This window comes from Camelus dromedarius, chromosome 6, assembly GCF_036321535.1.
Source record: "Camelus dromedarius isolate mCamDro1 chromosome 6, mCamDro1.pat, whole genome shotgun sequence".
NCBI classification, from domain to species: Eukaryota; Metazoa; Chordata; class Mammalia; order Artiodactyla; family Camelidae; genus Camelus; species Camelus dromedarius.
Window position 1 is genome coordinate 74,471,541 of NC_087441.1, and position 21,480 is coordinate 74,493,020.

Consider the following 21,480-nt stretch of genomic DNA (forward strand, 5'->3'; position numbering starts at 1 on the left):
TATTAAAAAGATAAATGTTTTATACAAACCAAGAAAACTATATATATGTAAATATGAGAACTTAAGTTACTATTTCCAGAGTCATGCTGGCGATGGCCACCTTGGGTTGACCTAAGTGCTGTGTATCCATGCTAGCTGTAATGTCAATTCTGAAATAAAAATTAAGCCAAAAGGATGGCATCAGCAAAGCAACAGAATCAGACCCTCTGCATATCCTTTCCTCCCTGAAAGCAATGAGAAAACTGGCACCAATTGTCACAATTAACTTTTTCAACACAAGGGGATGCAGCAATCCAGGAGCATTTATTCTAGAAAAAAAATGGCTGAATCTTACAAGAACACAGACCACTGGGCATCCTGACTTGTTCTAGCACCACTCCCTCCTCTCCAGTGCATGGGGGCCTTGAAAAGCAGCCCGTAAAAGCCACACGTCTAGCAGCCACCCGAGAAACGGAAAGGGGCTAGAGCTCTTCTAAAGTCTCACTCTCATAAAGCTGCCACTACTTGGCCTGCCTGGTAATTCCATGCAAGATCCCATTTGCAAGACTATCTGTGTTTGGCCTGAATTCAAGCCCACACAGTACAAAAATTCCTTTTTTCCAGAAGTGTCTGTCAAAAATTACAGGCAACCAGCGAACTTCATGGCCAAAAAAGTGGGTCAGTGTCAAGAATAAAATAAAGTAACCAAAAAGATTAACCTGGAAACCTAGGGAATGAGATGTCCACAGGGGCTCTGGAAAGTTTTCACATGTTCCTGGGAGTGAAGAAGGCCCTGTGCATACTCAGGACTGTGCACATACTCAGGAAAGGTATGAGAAGGCCTAGACTCTCACTTCTGGTTGACCCTGAAGCTGTCTGCACAAGCGGACAGTGAAGGCTAAGGCAGTGCTGTAAAGTGCCAGCCTGAGTGCTGAAGTAGTGTCTCCACACAAACACACACACACACACACACAGCCCCTCAGCAAAGATGGGAGACTTACTGGTTCCAGGTGTCTGAGAACATCTTTTTCCAATCATTAACCACGTTAACGAAGCACAGACATCAGTGACCGCACACGACAAAGAATACAGACTTTACAGAATGAATTCACAAAAGTCACTAAACAAACAGCAACAAAGACTAATAATAACAAAGCCATGGGAGAGGGGAGAATCTGAGCTCCAGAGTTACCACATTATATTATTTAAAATTTACCAGGTTTTAACAAAAACAACAAAAAATTTAAAAGACATGCAATGAAACAAGAAAGGATGGCTAATACAGAGAAGAAAAAACTAACAGGCACTTTGAGGAAGTCCTTGATGATGCTTCACCTACTAGACAAAAACTTTAAAGTCACTATTTTAAGTATGTTCAAGGAACTAAAGAAAACCATGCCTTAAAAACTAAAACAAATTATGAGAACAATGTCTTACAGAATAGCAGTAAAGAGACAGAAATTATAAAAAAGAAGTGAACTGAAGTTCTTAAAGTGAAAAACATTAACTGAAACAAAAAGTTCACTAAAAACAACAACAAAAAGCTCAGCAGATTTGAGCAGGCAGAAGAAAAGAATCCTTAAGCTTGAAGATAAATCAGTTGAGATGATCAAGTCTTAAAAAAAAAAAAAAAAGAAAAGAAAAGAAAAAGTAGAGTGAACAGAGCATCAGAAGGGTGTAGGACCCCATGAAGCATAACAACATAAGCGTAATGGGCAGCCCCGAAAGAGGAGAGAGGAAGGGGCAGAGGGGATACCTGAAGAAATTATGTCCAAAAACTTTCCACATTTTATGAAAAACAACCTACATATCCAAGAAACTCAACAAATTCCAAGAGAAAAACTGAAAGACATCCACACCTAGACATGTCATAAATGGGGGTGTGGGGGCTGGCACAAATAAGGAGGTCTTGAAAGTAGTAAGAGGGAAGGGATTCACCATGTGAAGTGATTCTCTGTAAGATGACTGCTAATTTCCTTTCAGAAACCATGCAAACCAGAAGCCAGTGGGAACACAATCCAGACAGACCTAGAATAAATGGGAAAATTCCTAGGAAGATAAAAATCAGCAAAACTGATTTAAAAACTCAGAAAAAAAAATCTAGAAGAAAGAAAATCTGAAGCAATCTATAATAAGTCAAGGAACTGATCACCTAAAAACATTTCCCATAACAAAAACCCAGGACAAGGTGGCTTCACTATTGAATATTAGCAAAGGTTTCAAGAATTAGCATTACTCCTTCAAAAACTATTCAACCAAACAAATAAAAAAAGAACAGGAAGGACCACTTTCAATCCATTCTATGAGACCAGTATTACTCTGATACCCAAACGAGACAAACATATCACACAAAAGGAAAATTACAGGCCTGTGTGCCTTATAAAACTAACTGCAACAGTCCTGAACAAATAAAACACCAGGAGACCAAGCCTGGCAACGTGTAAAAAGAACTGTGTACTGTGACCAAGTGCAATTAATCCCGAAATTACAAGGTGGGTTCAACAAAAGAAAATCAATCAGTATAATAACACTGTGTTAAAAGATAAAAAACAAAAACCACATGATCATCATAAAAGATGCAGAAAAAACATTTGACCAAATCCAACATGCTTTCATGAGAAACATACTTAACAAACAGAATACAAAGGATATTTCCCAACCTCGTTAAGGGCTTTGAAAAACGTACACAGCTAACACCATATTTAATGTTGACAAACTAAAAGATTTCCCACTAGAATCAGGACCAAGGTGAGGATATTCTAGTGAGGGCAGTTAGGCAAGACTCTTAAAAAAGGAATCCGTATTGGAAAGAAATAAAACTATATATATTTGCAGGTACATATCTTGTAGATAGGCAATTCTAAGAATATCACAATAAGACAATTAGAACAAATAAATGAATTCAGCCAGATTGTGGAATACACTAACAATGAACAGCCTGAAATGAAATTATGAAAACAAGTCTATTTATAATAACATCAATTATAAAATATTTAACAATAATTTAAATAAGGAGGTGTAAGACTTGTACACTGAAAACTACAAAACATTGTTTAAAGAAATTAAAGACTTGAATAAACAGAAAGACATCTCTTGGTCATGAATCAGATTTAATATTTTCAAGATGACAGTATTCCCTAAATAGACCTACAGATCCAATACAATGTGTATGAAACCCCAGCTGGCTTTGTTGAAAAAAATCGACAAGATGACCCTAAAATTACATGGAAATGCAAGGGACTGATAATAAACATAGCAACTTTTAAAAAGAACAACAAAGTTGAAGGGCTCACACTTCCAATTTCAAATCTTACTACAAAGCTACAGTAATTCAGAGTATGTGGCACTGGTGTTAGGTTAGACACATAGATCAATGGAATGAAACTGAGATTCCAGAGATAAAGCTACATCTATGTATGTCTACTAACTTTTCACAAAGATGCCAAGAAAATTCAGTGGTTTGCAAAGAACTTTCTTTTCAATAGTGCTGAGATAAGTGGATATCCACTTACAAAGGAATGAAGTTGGACCTCCTACCTCTGATCATACACAAAAGTTAACTGGAAATGGATCAAACACCTAAAAGGTATGTACTAAACCTATAACTCTCTTAGTAGAAAACATAGGTGTAAATATCTATGACTTTGGATTTGTCTATGGTTTTCTAGAAAACACACCTAGCACAAATAATAAAAGAAAAATAAACTGGACTTTATCAAAAATAAAAATGTTTGTACTTCAAAGATTACTATCTATATACAATGGAATATTAACTACTCAGCCATAAAAATGAAATAATGCCATCTGCAGCAACACGGATGGACCTAGAGATTATCATACTAAGTGACGTAAGTCAGACAGAGAAAGACAAATATCATATTATGTCTCTTATATGTGGAATTAAAAAATGATACAAATGAACATTTTATAAAACAGAAAGAGACTCACAGACATAGAAAACAAACTTACGGTTACCAGGAGGGAAAGTGAGGGGTGGGGGGGATTAACACATTAGAAATTTAGGATTAACAACAACAAAAAAGGATACTATCAAGAAAGACGACCCACAGAAAGGGAGAAAATATCTGTTTCCTGAATATAAAGAATTCTTGCAACTCAACAAAAGGCAACCTGATTTAAAAATGGCAAAGGATTTAAATAGATAATCTCTCCAAAGAAAATCTACAGATGGCTAAGCAGCAACTAAAAAGATGTTCAGCATCTTTCACTAGGAAAATGCAAATCAAACTCACAATGAGATAGGACTTCACACACACAAGGATGACCATAATGAAGAGATGGATAAAAAGTGTTGGCGAGGGGGTGGAGAAACTGAAGCCCACATACAGTCCAGTGCGAATATAAAATGAGGAAGCTGCTTTGAAAAAGTCTGACATTTCCTCAAAAACTTAAATACAGTTACCATATGACCTAAAAATTCCACTCTTTGATATAATATGTACCCGACAGAACCGAAAACACATATCCAAACACAACTTCCATATGAATGTTTACAGCGGCATTATCCACACTTAAAAAGCTGAAACAACCCAAATGTCCATCAACTGATTATGGACAAACCAAATGTGGTATTATCCATATGATGAAATATTACTCAGTCATAAAAAGAAATGAAGCACCATGACACGTACTACATGGATGAACCGTTAAAACCATCATGCTAAGTGGAAGAGGACAGGCAAAATGACACATATCCAATGATTCAATTTCCATGAAATGCCCGGAATAGGCAAATCTACAGAGACAGAGTAGGTGGGTGGTTGCCAGGGGGTGGGGGTGGGGGAGGAACTGGGGCAGGATGCTAATGGGTATGGGATTTCTTTCCGAGGTGAAGAAAATCTACCAAACACAACAGGTGCAACCTGAACATGAGTTTGTTAAAATACAAAGCATCCTGAACAGTATTTGAAGCGTTCAGTCAAGAAATGATTTCACTTTACATAAATACACGGAGCATACATTCATTTTAATGGCTGAAGAGCATAATACTTCCTCGTATGAAGGTTAACAGCTCACTAAGCCAGTTTTCTGCTGTTAGGCACTGGTTATTTTCACTATGTGTTTATTACAAACAAAAGTGCAACACACAAAAATGTTTTTTAATTACTTTTTTCTTCCAGTTTTGCTGCAATTTAATCGACATACAGCATTATGTAAGTCTGAGATGTACAGCATAATGATCTAATATACATCCATCACGAAATTATTATCACAAAGAGTTCAGTGAGCATCCATCATCTCATATAGATACAAAATAAAAGAACAAGAAAAACAGTATTTTTTCCTTGTGATGAGAACTCAGATTTTTTTCTTTCAACTTTCATGTATAGCATGCAGCAGTGTTAATTATATTTAACATGTTGTACATCATACCCCTTAGCATTTATTTACCTTATAACTGGAAGTTTGTGTCTTCTGACCACATTCATCACCATCTAAAGATACTACATTATTACTGACTGTATTCTCCAGATTGTAGCTGGGATTTTGATTGGAACTGCATTGAATTTATAGGTCAAGCTGGGAGAAACTGATCTCAAGGGGGAAAGTGTTGTTTTAGAGATATAAACAAACAGGACAGAAACCAATTTTTTTTTTCTGTGTATCAATCAGATACAAATTATACAATTTTCACTACATTGTCATAAAATGGTGGTATGTTAAATTTAGGAAGAATACCAAGTAAGACATTGCTTTTATCAGAGTAAAAATGCTGTCAGTGCTACTAACTCTACATGGGACACTACTGAAACCAGTGGTGGATCAACTACCTAGACAATCTCTTCTCCATCATCTGAAAAGAAACTAAAGTACCTCTACGTCATTAACAGCATAGCATTCCCCCATGTCTCTTCCCTCTCCTCTTACGTAAGTTTAAACCCTTGTATTCTTTTCATTCTAAACTGGGCGTGTTTTACCACCCCCCTCCCCAAAGGACATCTGGCAGTGTTTGGGCCATTTTGTCATGACCGGGGGAGGGGGATTTTAACTAAGGGGTAGAAACAGGGGATGCTGCTAACATCCTGCAATCCATGGGGCAGTACACCCTCCCCAAACAAAGAGTTACTGAGCCACCAATGTCAATTGTGCTGAGACTGAGAATCAAACACTGTATGGTGTTGGAAAGCAGCATGAATAAGCCATCATTATAGCAAAAATGAAAAAAGTTCTTTTTATCATTCTCTCAAAATCATTTGTGTTTTAAGATGTTTATGAGCCCAAATAAATTTCTAGTCCTAGAATTTAATGTTGTCTGAATGTGAAACAAAAATTCCAAGGGTTATAGGAACAAAGAAACATAGGGCTAATTTTTTTAATACCTTTTATCAGATTTCATAGGTGAATTTCCTATATCCACAAAATAACTTTTGTGTATCTAGAAATGTCACCAAAAAAGTAGAAAGTTACCATACCTGGAGACTGAAACAAAAGTTGTAAAATAAAAGGTAATTTCTATTGTATTTTATTATTTAATATTACCTTAAATAAAATAAATCGTCTTAAATAACAAAAATACCTTATAATAAAATATAAATATTACCTTAAATAAAATACTACCTTAAATTAAAAAATACTACCCTAAATAAAATTATTTTTTGCCAAGAGGAATTGTTGATGTGAATAATGTTAAAGAAAGAAAGAAAGATAGAAAGAAAGATAGAAAGAAAGAAAGAAAGAAAGAAAGAAAGAAAGAAAGAAAGAAAGAAAGAAAGAAAGAAAGAAAAAGAAAGAAAGAAAGAAAGAAAGAAAGAAAGAAAGAAAGAGAAGACTGTGTACTTTTCATGAAGGCTGAAGGCTGTGAGGAGGGGAAACCTTTATCTAGTTGTCTTAATCTGCCATAAAAATGAGAATATATAACAGAAGTATGCTGTCTTTTAAAACTGTGTAGAAACTTGTTACTTAAAATGGGGTCATGGACCAGAAGTATCAGTATCACCTGGGGATTTGTTAGAAATACAGACACTTGGTACCTACCTCAGGTGAAAATAATCAGAATTCATAGTTTAACATGATTCCCAAGTAATTTGTACATTAAAATTTAAGAAACTGTGCCTTAGAAAAGTCATTTAGAACATCAGATGACTACAATAAAAAGACACCAAGCCAATCCAGGTAAACTCTTAAGTTTAAAAAGAATTTTGGAACAGAGACCTGGATTTAAATTTTAACCCAAACTGAACTTTCTTCTCTCAAAGGACCATCTGACATTCCATGCCTGGTACATAGCAAGTGTCCTTAGGTCCTAACTCTATCAAATCTAGCAAATCAAGCAGTCTTCAAGGTCATCCTCATAGGTCACAGGGTAAGAACACATGATTTTTATTCATCAAATTTCGATAGAAAATTATAACATAAGTTACAGTTCTGTGCACTGAATACTTCTTTATACACTCAAAGTATCCTACATAATGTTTTTTTTTTAATGGAAGATCAATAATACTCAGTTTTGGCTACAAATTATAATGTACCAAGTTGTAAAGATTTTCATGGTGATTTGTCAGTGTAGTATCACTCAGCTCCTGGTCATGGTTATAATTTTCCCTATTTTATATCAGAAGCAACTTCTTGAGTTCAATATTATTCTAATGGAAAAACTTTCATAAAACTCAACATTAAGAGAGTAAGGATAAGGCCAAAATGTGGGGGTTGGAGATGGGTTGGGGAGATCAAATAAAAACTAAGACTTAAAAAACTTTTTATTTTGACATTATTTCAGAGATAGAGAAAATTATAAAAACAGTGCAAAGAATTCAAGTATGCCTTTCACCCAGGTTCTCCAAATGTTAATATTTTACTTTGCTTTATCATTGTCTCTCTCTATAGATAGAACGGAACTGTTCTGAGGAATAAGTTGCAGAAAAATACTTTAGTACCTACTTCTAAAATCAAAGATATTCATTCACATAATCAGTTCAACTGTCGAAATTAAGAGATTAATATTGCTACAACACTATTATCTAATCTATATTATTCAAATTTCAGTTGTTCCACTCAAGTCACATATAGAAAAAACAATCTCTTTTTTTCTGGTCCAAAATGTAATCCAGGATCACACACTGCTTATGTCTCTTTAGCATCCTTTAATGTGGAATAGTTCTTAAATCACCCTTACTTTCATGGCCTTTACATTTTGAAGAATCTAGGGAAGTTATTTATGTTGTCCTTCTATTATGGTTTACAATTTCCTCACATTTATATTCAGATCATGTATTTTTGGCAGAAGTGATGCAGTCATATCTATTTGCCCCATTATTGATGAGCTTGGCTTGAAATCACATGGTTAAGCGGTTTAGGTCATGTGTCTCCACCATAAAATACTGTCCTCTTTGTAATTAATATGTGTCTCATGGAGAAGACATTAATTTGAGATTACTCTGAGGTTATGCAAATATCTTGTTCTTACCAAACTTTCACCTTCTCATTTTAGTATCTATTATGTCTCTTGCCAGAAACAGCATGTGTTATTTGACAGATTTTTGTTTAATTTCAATTCTCAATTACTTGTATTGTGACAGTGGTTCTTTGTTGCATTTAATGGTTTTTGACATGAATTCTACTTTGTCTAGCAGCAAGATCACTACCTGCTTTCTTAATGTGTCCACTTGCCTAGGATATCTTTCAAAACGTATATTTAGCCTTTCTGAATCACTGTTTTAGCCTTCTATTTCTGAAGTAGCTACCAATAAGTGCTGAATAATAAATCATTTTCATGTGAACAATAAAAGTAGTTTATCCCTTCACATTTGTGTTAAACTTTCAATTACATAACAATACGTCTGTATTCCCAGAATTTTCCATCAAGCATGTCTACTACTTACTAATTATTCTAAGTGTTCCCAATTATTCTATTATTCTTAACTTCCAACCAGATAATAGAAAGATAAGTAAGAATTCAGATCAACATTCAAGAATGACACACATATAACAAAATGAATAAATGATAAACTGACTATACTGGAAGTTTTAGCCAGTGTAATGAGAAAAAAAATCAGAAATCTTGAATTTGAAATTGTCTTTTAGCAGCTGACATAATCATGTAGTTTAAAAAATTCCTTAGGAATCTATAATAAAGCTACTAGAACTAATAATTTAGCCAGGTTCGATGATACAAGGTCAATGTACAACAATGAACTTCTACATACAATGCAAATAATTAAGAACTGGAATTAAACAAAATAACATATAACAGTATAAAGATACACTTATCGATAAATTTATCAAAATATTTGCAAGACCGCTACAATGAACACCACAAAACACTGCTAAAAGAAAGTTAAGATAACATAAACAAATGGAAAGATACCACGTTCATGGATTGGAAGACATAACATACTGATTCAAAGTAATCCCAATAATAGTCCCAGTGGGTGTTCTGTGGAATAATGAGTTCACTCTCAATTTATACGGAAATGCAAAGGATCTAGTATTGCCAAAACAATACTGAAAGAGGCAAACAAAACTGAAGAACCTTCACAATTGAATTTCATGACTGATTATAAAGTGCCAGTAATCAAGTTTTAGCATAAGGATGTACAGATCAATGGAGCGGAAGAGAATCCCACACATATATACGATCAGTTGACTTGACAAAAGTACCAAGGAAATTCAATGAGCAAAGGCTAGTCTTACCCACACACCTACGGTCAACTCATCTTCAACAAAGGAGGTAAGGATATACAATGGAGAAAAGACAGTCTCTGACAAGTGGTGTTGGGAATGCTGGACAAGTGCATGTAACTCAATGAAATTAGAACACTCCCTCACACCATACACAAAAATAAACTCAAACCTCAAAATGGCTTAAAGACTTAAACATAAGACAAGACACCATAAACCTCCTAGAAGAGAATATAGGCAAAACACTGATAGAAATCATAGCAATGTTCTCCTGGGTAAGTTTACCCAGGCAATAGAAATAAAAGCAAATATAAATAAGTGAGACCTAATTAAACTTTCAAGCTTTTGCACAGTGAGGAAACCACAAATAAAATGAAAAGACAACCTACAGAATGGAAGAAAATATTTGCAAATGATGTGACTGACAAGAGCTTAATTTCCAGAATATACAAATAACTCATACAACTCATTAACGAAAAAACCACAACTCAATTCAAAAATGGCCAGAAGACAAACATTTTTCCAATGAATACAAATGGCCAATAGGCACATGAAAAAATGCTCAGTATTGCTAATTATCAGAGAAATGCAGATCAAAACTACAATGAGGTATCACCTCATACCAGTCAGAATGGCCATCATTAAAAAGTCCACAAATGATAAATGCTGGAGAGGGTATGGAGAAAAAGGAACTCCCCTACACTGTTGGTGAGAATGTAGTTTGGTATAGCTGTTATGGAAAACAGTATGGAGATTCCTCAAAAAACTAAAAATAGATTTACTGTATGATCCAGCAATTTCATTCCTGGGCATATATCTGGAGAAAACTCTTAATTCAAAGCCAAATGCACCCCAATGTTCATAACAGCACTGTTTACAAAAGCCAAGACATGGAGGCAACCTAAATGTCCATCAACAGATGACTGGATGGAGAAGCTGTGGTATATATATATAATGGAATACTACTCAGTCATTAAAAAGAATAAAATAACCAACATGTTGCACCAACATGGATGGATGTAGAGATTATCATACCCAGTGAAGTTGGCCAGAAAGACAAAAAAAAATGTCATATGATATAACTTATATGTGGAATCTTAAAAATGATACAAATGAACTTATTTATAAAACAGAAACAGACTCACAGACATAGAGAACAAAATTATGGTTACCAGCAGGGAAAGGGGTGGGAAGTGATAAACTAGGAGTTTGGGATTTGCAGATACTAACTACTATATATAAAATAGAGAAACAACAAGGTCCTACTAAATACCATAGGCAACTATATTCAATACATTGTAATGGCCTATAATGAAAAAAATATAAAAAGGAATAATAATAGTATAAATGAATCACTATGCTGTACACCAGAAACAAACACAATATTGTAAATTGACTATACTTCAATAATAAAATAAAAAAAAAAGTCTTGCCAAAAAAAAGAAAAAAATGGAGCTGAAACAACTGGATGTCAATATGGAAAATACAATAAACTTTGACCCTTAATTCATACCATCCCGCAAAATTATACTAAAATGGACCACAAATGCAAAATGTAAGAGCTAAAACTATCATCTAGAAGAAAACACAGGAGAAAATGTTTTCCACAAAAATTTAAGAAGCGTCTGTTTGAATGACCGTGCTAAGAAAACAAAAAAGCAAGCCATCAACTAGGAGACAAAGTACTTGATCCAGAATATATAAAAGAGTCTCGCAACTCACTCAGAAAACAAAAACCTAACTTTAAGCACGGCCAAAAGATTTAAACAGGCATTTGAGAGAAGACACACAAATGGCCAAAAAGAACACAAAGAGATGCTCAATATCATTAGTCACCAGGGAAATGCAAATCAAAACCATAATGACATACTATTACACACCCATTAGAGTAACTATCATAGATGCAGTAGATAAGTTGTCAAGGATACGAAGGAACTGGAAATCTCCTATTGCTGTGGGAATGCAGAATGGTACACCCACTTTGAAAAATACTTTGGCAGTTTCTCACAAAGTTAAATGTACACTGAACATTAGACCCAGCGTCTCTCCTCCCTAGGAGTCTACCTAAGAAAAACGAATGAAATGAAAACACATATCTACACAAAGATTTGTACACAGATGTTCACATCAGCATTACTCATAATAGCCTCAAACTGGAAACAGCTCAAATGCCCACTAGCAGGTGAACTGATGAACAAATTGTGACAAAGTCACACATTGGAAGGCTACTCAGCAATGAAACTTAAAGGAACCACTGAAAAGAAATGCAGTAACATGGACGTAACATCTCAAAAGCATTGTGTTGAGCCGAAGAAGCTAGACAAAAGACTATATATGCCGGGGTACTACAGAACGCATAAAACTAAACTTGATGACAGGAGGACATCAGGGGTTGTTGGGGGTCTGAGCTCTATGGGCCAGGGGAAGGCATAAAGGAGCTTCTTGCAGTGACATGGATCTTCTATACCTACATATCTATAATTGGCACAATAAATCTGCACACTTAAGTTGATATGATGTGGTATATACATACAATGGAACGCTACTCAGCCATAAAAAAGAATGAAATAATGCCACTTATAGCAACACGGATGGACCTAGAGATTATTATACTAAGTGAAGTAAGTCAGGTAAAGAAAGACAAATATCATATATCACTTATATGTGGAATCTAAAAAAAGATACAAATTTTATTTACAAATCAGAAAGATACACAGAAATGGCAAGTAAACTATGGCTACCAAAGGGAAAAGGCAGGGAGGGATAAATTTGGAGTTTAGGATTAACACATATACACTACTATATATAAAACAGATTAACAACAAGGACCTACTGTATAGCACAGGAAACTATATTCAATTTCTTGTCATAAGCTATAAAGGAAAAGAACATGAAAAAAAGTGTGTGTATATATATATATCTGTGTGTGTGTGTGTGTGTGTGTATATAAATTTAAAAATAATAAAGTTGATCTGAAAATCCCTCTAGGCACAGGTACCGTGAAATGGCACAAAGCAAGCTTAAAACAAGACAGCTAAAGCTAGAGACTGGGTTATAAATATTCATAAAGAATATTCATAAACAAGTCAGAATTAATTTAAGGTTGAACAGGTTTTCTTCATACCTTTGGAGCTATGAAGACAATCACCTTGGGAAAAGGGACTGGGCTAAGTCTTTAAAAAAAACTGGTGCCTACTGGAAGGTTAAAAAAGTGATACACAGTAGATCTCACTGATTACGGTGTTTCTGAAGAACTCTTTCAAAAGAGGAGCTTTTTAGGGTGAGCAGTCAGTGCACTGTCTCATTCCCTTTTGAATTATGAGAGGGAGGCCACAGCCTGAAGAATCTGAGGCTGGCAAATGCTTTAAAAAAAAAAAAAGGGAATTAATGGCTTTCCATGTTAAATAATACCTTTTACAGACCTTCAGAAACACATCACCTCACAATGAAGCAAATTCTATTGAAATTTTACATTTGAATACTGAAATCTATCTAACTGGAAGAGGTCTAACATGGGTCCCGCATCTCTAATAGAAAAGTACAAACTTGCAAGACATGCTTAGCAGCACACTGCGTTACTTACCTCTATGTTAATTTAAATTTCCCCAAACCTCTGTTATAATATGTACATTACACATAAGTAAATGAAGCTCAGAGAGGTGACGTACTGTCCCCAAACTACCAAATGACAGAGCTGTGATTCAAAACCAGATTATTTTAACTCTAAAATCCATGCTGCAGTACCTCACAAGGAGAACTCCATCTCTCTGACAGGTACTGTAGAAACTTGGAAGCAGGACAGTATAATTTTTCAAAACACCATTTACCTTCAGGGGACGCAGAGCACCACAAAATTTTGTCCACCAGCTGTTTTCAATGAATTCTAAGTGCCTCTCTCTTTTCCTAAGTGTTCGTAATCTTTCTTCAAATTGTTTTAAGGCACGTTTATCCCTTGCTGCCAAAGGTCGACCATCTTTGCTCTGCAAACACCAGAACAAAATAAAACAATTGTTTACCATTAAGGTGTTAATAAAGTACCCATCCAATTTAGCAGAGCAGGCAACAAAAACTTTTGGAGGTTGGATTTGGCTCCTTAGACAAATTCACAAATTGAAAATAAAAAAAAAAGACACTTACTGTATGATGATACACATCTCTGAACCAAAGTCAGACACATCAAAATACTATGTGGATGTGCATGCATTTAATACTGAACTTCCTCTTGATCCCTATTTTCCAAATATTGTATATGGTAAAGATACAGGAGACAGATAAATATTTTTAATAACAACTTTTTTACGAGGTACTTTAAATGTTCTTTGCTCAATTATTCTCCCTCACCTCCAAGTTCCTCATTCCTATCCCTTATCTTACTGTACCCGGCCCCTCCCTTTCTCTCCTTTCCGTCAAGTGACGGTGTTACAGTGTACCTGAGCTGACGCTTCTCAGCTCGACTCCAACACCAGCAGTGATGCGATACAAGCACGTGGTATGCAGAGGGTTTACAACAACTGCTAAGAGCTGGCACTTTCTTATTCTCCATTTGCAAATGAGTCATGTTTTCTTTGGCCAGCCTCTCTGACAGATAGTTCCCACCTATGTTCATATGAGACTTGCTGTAACCACGAGCAGTACCTTTCTCATGGTGTCTGAGTGACTTCCGCATTTGTACCCACCTCACCCATAAGTATCTTCAACTGGGTACAATAATAAACCATAATAAGACAACTGCTAAATATTAAAAAAAGGTGAAATGTAAATTTGTTTGCTTTTGGAAGGAATGAGAAAATATCCACATAGGACTACATTTTAAAAATATAACATTTTAAAATGTAAAGGTATAGCTCAGTGGTAAGAGTGCATGCCTAGCACACACAGGGTCCTGGGTTCAATTCCCAGGACCTCCATTAGAAAAAAATAAATAAATCTAATTACCTACCCACCCCCACAATGTAATAAAGTGAAAATGCAGACATTAGATAATTGAAATGTTAAAATCTCTACTAAGGTTCAAATAGGTTCTTGGGAGATACAGAACATACTGCTTTGCAGGCCACCCTCGCGCAGCCTCAGTCTGAAATAACAGATACGAGGAAAACAACCCCCTAACACCATTTAATAGGGAGATTCACACAGTAACAAACGTCTCGTTACACAACAGCTCGCCATGCTCTTCCAGAAGCAGCCACGCTCTTCCACGCCTTCTCATATTGCTTCTCAGACTGTCTCTTGCATAACAATCACCGGGACAGTTTGCTGACTACAGATTTCTAGACCCTACTCCAAGAGAGCATGACTTAGTTAGATCTCGGGTGGGGCCCAGAATTTGCATTTCTACCAAATTCCCAGGAGATGCCGATGCTGCTGGTCCCGAGACCACACTTTGCATTTACGGGACTATATTTAACTATCTTCACTCCTTTAAGTCAAGTGCACTGGTTATAATGAAAACATAATCAAATTGTACCTCCCAAAAAGGAACCTTACAGAAGAGTATTTTCTGAAGAACAGGGGACAACAACACTCCCTTCTGGAAGACAGATCCAGGCAATGGTACGTCAAGTGTGTGATGTGAGAAGGGCTCAGTACTTTGTATCTTAACCATACAAATTTTTCTCAAAACTGCCATTCTAATATCAAAAGGATATCAGCAAGGTAGATTTTTTTCACTACTGGCTTTCTCTATTTCAGGAGAAAAAATTTAGTAAACTGATTTAAGGGTCCGATGCAAACAAACTCAAGGGATCTACTTGGTGGAAGGATCAGTGGAGTGAAAGATGGATGTCAACTCTGCTTTGCCAACTGTCTAAACCAAGAGAAGAAGAACTTTGGTCAAACACACACACACTAGGCTGGAAACCCAGCAGTCAACTGATTATTCCATTTGGAAAAAAAAATGTGGAATGTATAAACAATATCCTTTGTTGGAAAACCAGTAGAACATGAAAGCATCCCCCAGCACTGTCCCCAGTGACCACTCCCCTTTTCCGTGGTTATCACTGTTACGGAGGTCAAATACCCTTCTATGTAGTCCCTATGTTTTCACAGGTGTCCTTATATGTAAATACACTTACGGTTTTGTTTCACATAATAGCTAACTTTCTTGTACCTAAAACTGATCTGTTCTTTTACATTTATTCTCCTTCAGTCTCCAGAATACAAATCTGAGGTTGGTAATAGTATTTTATTCATTTATTAGATGAGGAAAATAAGGCCCCTAGATATCACACACAGAGTCAGTAGAGCCAGAATTTAAACTGAGAACGTCTGATTTGATTTTATAAGGTATGTTCTCTAAGCTGTATAAATCTACCTCATTCCTTTCACCACAGCACAGCACATTATACCATGATATTTTAATTTAGGCAACACCTTACTTTTGAACACTTAGATTATTTTCTTTTTTGGGAGGGCGGGGACATGAATACCCTCAGTCACCTGGGTACAGGTGCACACACACAAGCCAGTAAGACAGGTTCTTGGGTGTGAACTGCTGGATTAAACTTCTTAATAATTATGTATAATAATAATATAATAATTAAAGGTATGTGCTTATGTGTATAGGCACATGTAACAATATTCAGTTTTCTTTTTAAAAAGCTATATATTTTGTATTTCCACAAACAGTATCCCCATCCTCAAATTCTCTTTGACACCTTGTGACAAAGGTAAAAATTTTAAAGGTTTTTAAAGGATACAAAAAAATACCGAGTTGCTCTAATTAGCACATATCCGATTACGAGGGCAACCATCCTGGTGTTAACACTGAATGTCCCATGTTCTGGAAAACTCCCTGGGTCCCAGGCAAACAGGGCTCACAGTCAACCTACTCATTACTACTGATCTGAAGCATCATTTCCTATTTTCACTGAAGAGTTTAATTTCTCCGTCAGTAAACTGTCTATCTAGGTCTTTTGCTCAATACTTCTATGTACTGCTTGTCCATTTCTCTTCTTAACTTAAAGATGCTCATTATATATCACCTATATTGCAGATTATTTTCTCCCATATTATGGCTGGTTCTTTAAATTCCTTTTTGGTGCCACTTCTTTGGTACATAAATTTTAAAGCATAAAAATTAAAAACTCACCGACCTCTTAATTTGCACTTGGGTTTTGAGTCTTGTTTAGAAAGGTCTTCTACACACCGGGATGAAACTTAATTTTCACTTTCTCCTAACATTTTGTAAATGTTGTATCTGATTTAAATTCAGAATCTGCTTTATTATATGGTAGGAAGGTTATGAAAATTTCATTTTTTATCTTTCATAGACTGTATTGAATTTCTACCTGGACTTATGAAAAATTGTCATCTCTACAATATTGAATCTTCCCAATTAGGAACTGATGAAGTTCTCCATTTATTTCAGTCTTCCATTACATATTTCAATAAATTTTATAACTTTCACCAGGGAGATCCTGACATTTCTTATTATTTTACAGCTGGCAATTACTGCGCATGAGATCATTTTCTATCACATCCTCCAACTCATGAGTGATTTTTGTGCGTCTGTATCCAGGCACCTTGATGAACTCTTACTAGTTCTATTAGTTTGTCAGTTGACTCTTGCAGACTTTCTGGGCAGATGGTATCTGCAAATAATAAAAGTTACTTTCCTTTTTCTCTCCTCTTGCTCCCATATTTTCACCTACATTCTTTCTTATCTGACTAGGCCCTCCAGGACTGTAATGAGGATGTTGCATTCATCATTTCTTAGTTTCTTCTCTTCTAATTTGGTAAGGCTCTTTTTCTAAAAATCGTAACTGCAAATTGACTTTTACCGAACACTTTTTGGCATCTATTAAGATGTTTTTATTTCTCATTTATTCTCAGTATATTAAACTACTTTAATATATGTTCTAACGTAACATCCTTGCATTCCTGGGATAAACTTGATCTGATAATTATGAAATATTTTCTTAATACAGCCTAGTTTTTGAATTGCTAATATTTTTATTTGCATTAAAATATTTGCCTGTACTTTCATAAGAAAGACCAGTATATAAACAGTCTTCTTTTCTGTGTGCTATGACCATCTAGTTTCTGTATCGGGATTATGATAGTTCAATAGAATAATTCAGAAAACTTCCCATTATTATCTCTGTCCTATAAATGAGGTTTACCTAATACTTGACAGAGGAAGAAAAACTTTGTTGTGTTTTTAGAAGTACATTTAGTTGGCAAGTGGTTACATGTAATCTTATTCAACTAGCACATAAAACTTGAACACAAGGGATGCAGGAAAATCCGATATGACACATGGACTCAGGATACCTGGGAATCAGCAGGATCTTGATCATAGGTAAGTAGAACTCTTACGTTTAGTTGCGAGAACCTGATAAAAATTCTCCAGCTGTCAGTGTCCTACATTTCACAGAAGACATTCTTAAACAGAGACGTGGTTCTTTACTGATATGTTGAACAAAAATTCAAACGAAGTTAAAATACGGGTTGGCCAATTTCTAAGTCACAACAGCAAGCCGCTCAGAGACCAAGCACTTCATGCTCCCCAGGCACAGCAAAACACCAACTCACCTTTGCTTTAATCGTCTGGATGTGCTGCTCCACTTCTTCAATGTCTTCCGTGTTTTCTAAACGCTCATAAGCAGCGCTCCTGGTGCCTTTTATCAGATTTAAAGGCAATGCGGACATGCCATAGGCCTAGGAGAGACAAGAGGAAAACATGTTTCAGTGATACGATTCTAAACACACCATATGCGATTTTCAGGTGAAAAATGTCCTTTAAGGTAATTACAAAAAGAGTAAGTGGTTGTGAAGGGGCCCAGTCACTGAAGAATAGGGTATATGATTATATAGTCTCGTAATTCTCTTACTTAGTCCATATTTAGTTATACAAGACATCTGTAATCCTAACTATTCCCAGAACAGAGAATACCCATTCCTCAAAGGACAAGTCACAAAATCAACATAAATGCAGTACTTTATCAAAGTAATAAATCACAACTTCAGGCTAATCAGGACTTAAGTAGGTAAATCAGTAAAAACAATTTATAGAATTATTGTCTATGGAAAAAAATAATTTTCTCCAAGTATATATAGTAAAACCCTTAGTAAAATGTACATAGTTTAATGCACACGTTACTTGATTAGCATATCAGTGATCTGTATGCAGTTTATTTATAAGTTCTAAATATTTATAATCTTTTTGCTATGTATTTTAAATAGTCTATAAGAAATTTTAAAATATTAATCAGCATTAAGAATAAACATATTATTATTTTATATTTACCCACTTCTATATTAGCCAGTCCCAAATGTGAAATTTTTTAACATTTTTTTGTTAGTCATTTTAGAATGTTGTGTCAAATTCCAGTGTAGAGCACAACTTTTCAGTTATACATGAACATACATATATATATTCATTGTCACATTTGTTTTCGCTATGAGCTACCACAAGATCTTGTATATATTTCCCTGGGCTATACAGTATAATCTTGTTTATCTATTCTGTATATGCCTGTCAGTATCTACAAATTTTGAAATCCCAAATGTGAATTTTTACCATTAAAAACCATTAAAAACTCTTCACGGCAGTTGCCATGTGACCATTGTTCAAAATCATCATTGACCTTAAATTCTTAGAAGCAAAATTGTCAACTACCATCTCCTGGTTGCAGGAACAGCCTCTACAGCGATGCAACATGACATATTTAAACCTTTTTCATTTTCTGAGTACACAGCCAGACCACCTTAGCCGGTCTCCCCTGAAGTTAAGTGGGGCCATGAGACTGACTTCAAGACAATGAATGTGGGCATAAGTGAGAAATGCTACTTCCTAGGCTGAACCTCCAACTCCAAAATATCCTAAGTGATCCTGCAGCTTTTCTCTCGTGCTCTGTGCTACCTGGTGTCAACTCCAGGATGACCCTGAATACCTTTAGTGTCAATTTTAATCACTTTAATATTCTTCACTGAGTCTTCTTTACACATTGATTAAATATTGATTAGACCACAGCAGAGCATAAATTCTGATATATCTGGGTTGTTTTTAATTAAGGATTTTTAATTAATCTTAATTAAGAATATGAACTAAAAGAAGATCCCAGAAATCAACTCCTCCTATCAGATAATATCAACTCGATAGCATGTTGTATCCAGATAATTAACTAGCTGAAATTATTACCCGATATGCCAATCCCTGCATTTTCTAAAGGTGAAATACTTAAAATATTGCATTTTAAATATTGTTAAAACATTAGCTGATGTTCTGGTGATTTCCCTATGATCCAAAAACAAAAGGGAGACGCTGGGGAAAGGTTCTGTTTGTATTCGAAGAAAATATAATTTGGACAGAGTAGAGTCATTTTCCTCTAACTAAATTCTGGTCAAAATGATACTCATAATAACCTTGGTAAAATATAAAAAGGAAAAACACGATCAGGTTTAAAGTTGTATTTTTAACGTTGAATTTTATATGCTCCAAACACTGAAAATGTAAAGAATGAAGCCCCTGGAAGCCAGCAGATCCCAGAGCTCTTTACCCTTTGCCTGTAGGGTCGTCCTCTCCCTGTTTTAAATATTACTGAAAACAGTAACACAACACGTGAGACTGATGAATACACAGCACTACATAATGGTTATTGACTGGTTCTTCACACTCACATCTCACTTTAACACAAGTCCATGTTGCTTTTTACAACCTTGGCTATTGCCAAGGGCAAAAATATTTTGTCAAAGCCAGGTTATGCCCAAGTGTATTTCTCCATCTTTCCAACCACCTCCAACTAGGGTTATTTTATCCCAGAGCTTGCTAGTCTGTGTTGGATGGATCTGGGTCTCTAAATAAGCTAAACCTGGTACTCACTACGGTTTCCCAAGGAGTCCGCTACTCCAGTCAACATTAACAACACGGCCCCTATTTAGAGTTTAATGTCAAATACAAGGTCATCTAAATTCTCCTAACTGGTCTGCTGGTCTCACTCCCTACAAATCCATCTTCTACACTGTTTCCAAAGTGATCTTCCTCTAACATTCAAGTCAGATTATGTCATTCCTCTAACATGTATGGAGATTCTCCAGGACTAACAAGGGTAGTTTTCTAAGTGTTCTGGCAGGAGGTCCTAGGAGTCTGGGCAGGTGCCTTTAGGGCCACGACAGGAGCTGAGACAGAGGGAGCCTTGCAGGCACCGGCTGCTATTTTAACCAGAGCAATTCTGCTGTGTTCATCTATTTTTCATATATTAGAACTTCATGAAAGATTGCTTGAAAAAGGTGTTTTGCTTTTCTTTTTTCCTTTCAATGAGAGGTAGAATTCCCAGACTTGTGAATAGACACCGTTATCTAATCCTGGCACACAGAGCTCTTCCAGACCTGATCCCTCCCACCCTTACCTCCTGCCTCTCAGCGGTTCCCTGTTCTTCAATCACTCTAGTTCTACAGGACATCAGGTCAGGCTCTGCCCAGCATCCGTACTTTAGTACCTGTAATGCTGGCATCTAAAATGCCTACCTCCTCAGCCTCCTTCACCAGCAATTCCCAAAGCCCTTCATGTCTCAGTTTAATTACACCAGGTCTGAGAAGCCTTCCTTGATTTGTAAATGTGCCTTGCTTATAACTCAATTATATGTACAGAACACTGTAACATAACTGGTCTGCATATTTGTTTTACCACCCAATCTGTTAAACTTAGTTAATCAGAATTACTTAAAAAGTTCATAACAATACAGATTTATCAGCCAAATTAGTAAGTACAGTAGATTATCTGACACTAGGTCTCAATTTTTCTTTTTCCCACCCTTACTCTAAGAACAAACATGTATTAAATTAATAAAATAACTTCTCTAAGAAAATAATAATCAAAAAAATTTTAACAGCTCTTTATTCACACTAACTTGTTTCCTT

At 35.6% G+C, this 21,480-nt stretch overlaps 1 protein-coding gene across 1 annotated transcript in view; it reads right to left on the reverse strand.

Moving 5' to 3' along the window:
* The window catches only part of LMBRD1 (LMBR1 domain containing 1), a 99,299-nt gene that overhangs the window by 31,059 nt on the left and 46,760 nt on the right, over positions 1-21,480 (reverse strand). The window contains exons 8-9 of the mRNA XM_031455941.2: positions 18,154-18,279; positions 13,446-13,598 (exon numbers count right to left, since the gene is read on the reverse strand). Of these exons, the coding sequence (XP_031311801.2) occupies positions 13,446-13,598; positions 18,154-18,279 (279 nt within the window). The remainder of the gene's footprint in view (positions 1-13,445; positions 13,599-18,153; positions 18,280-21,480) is intronic.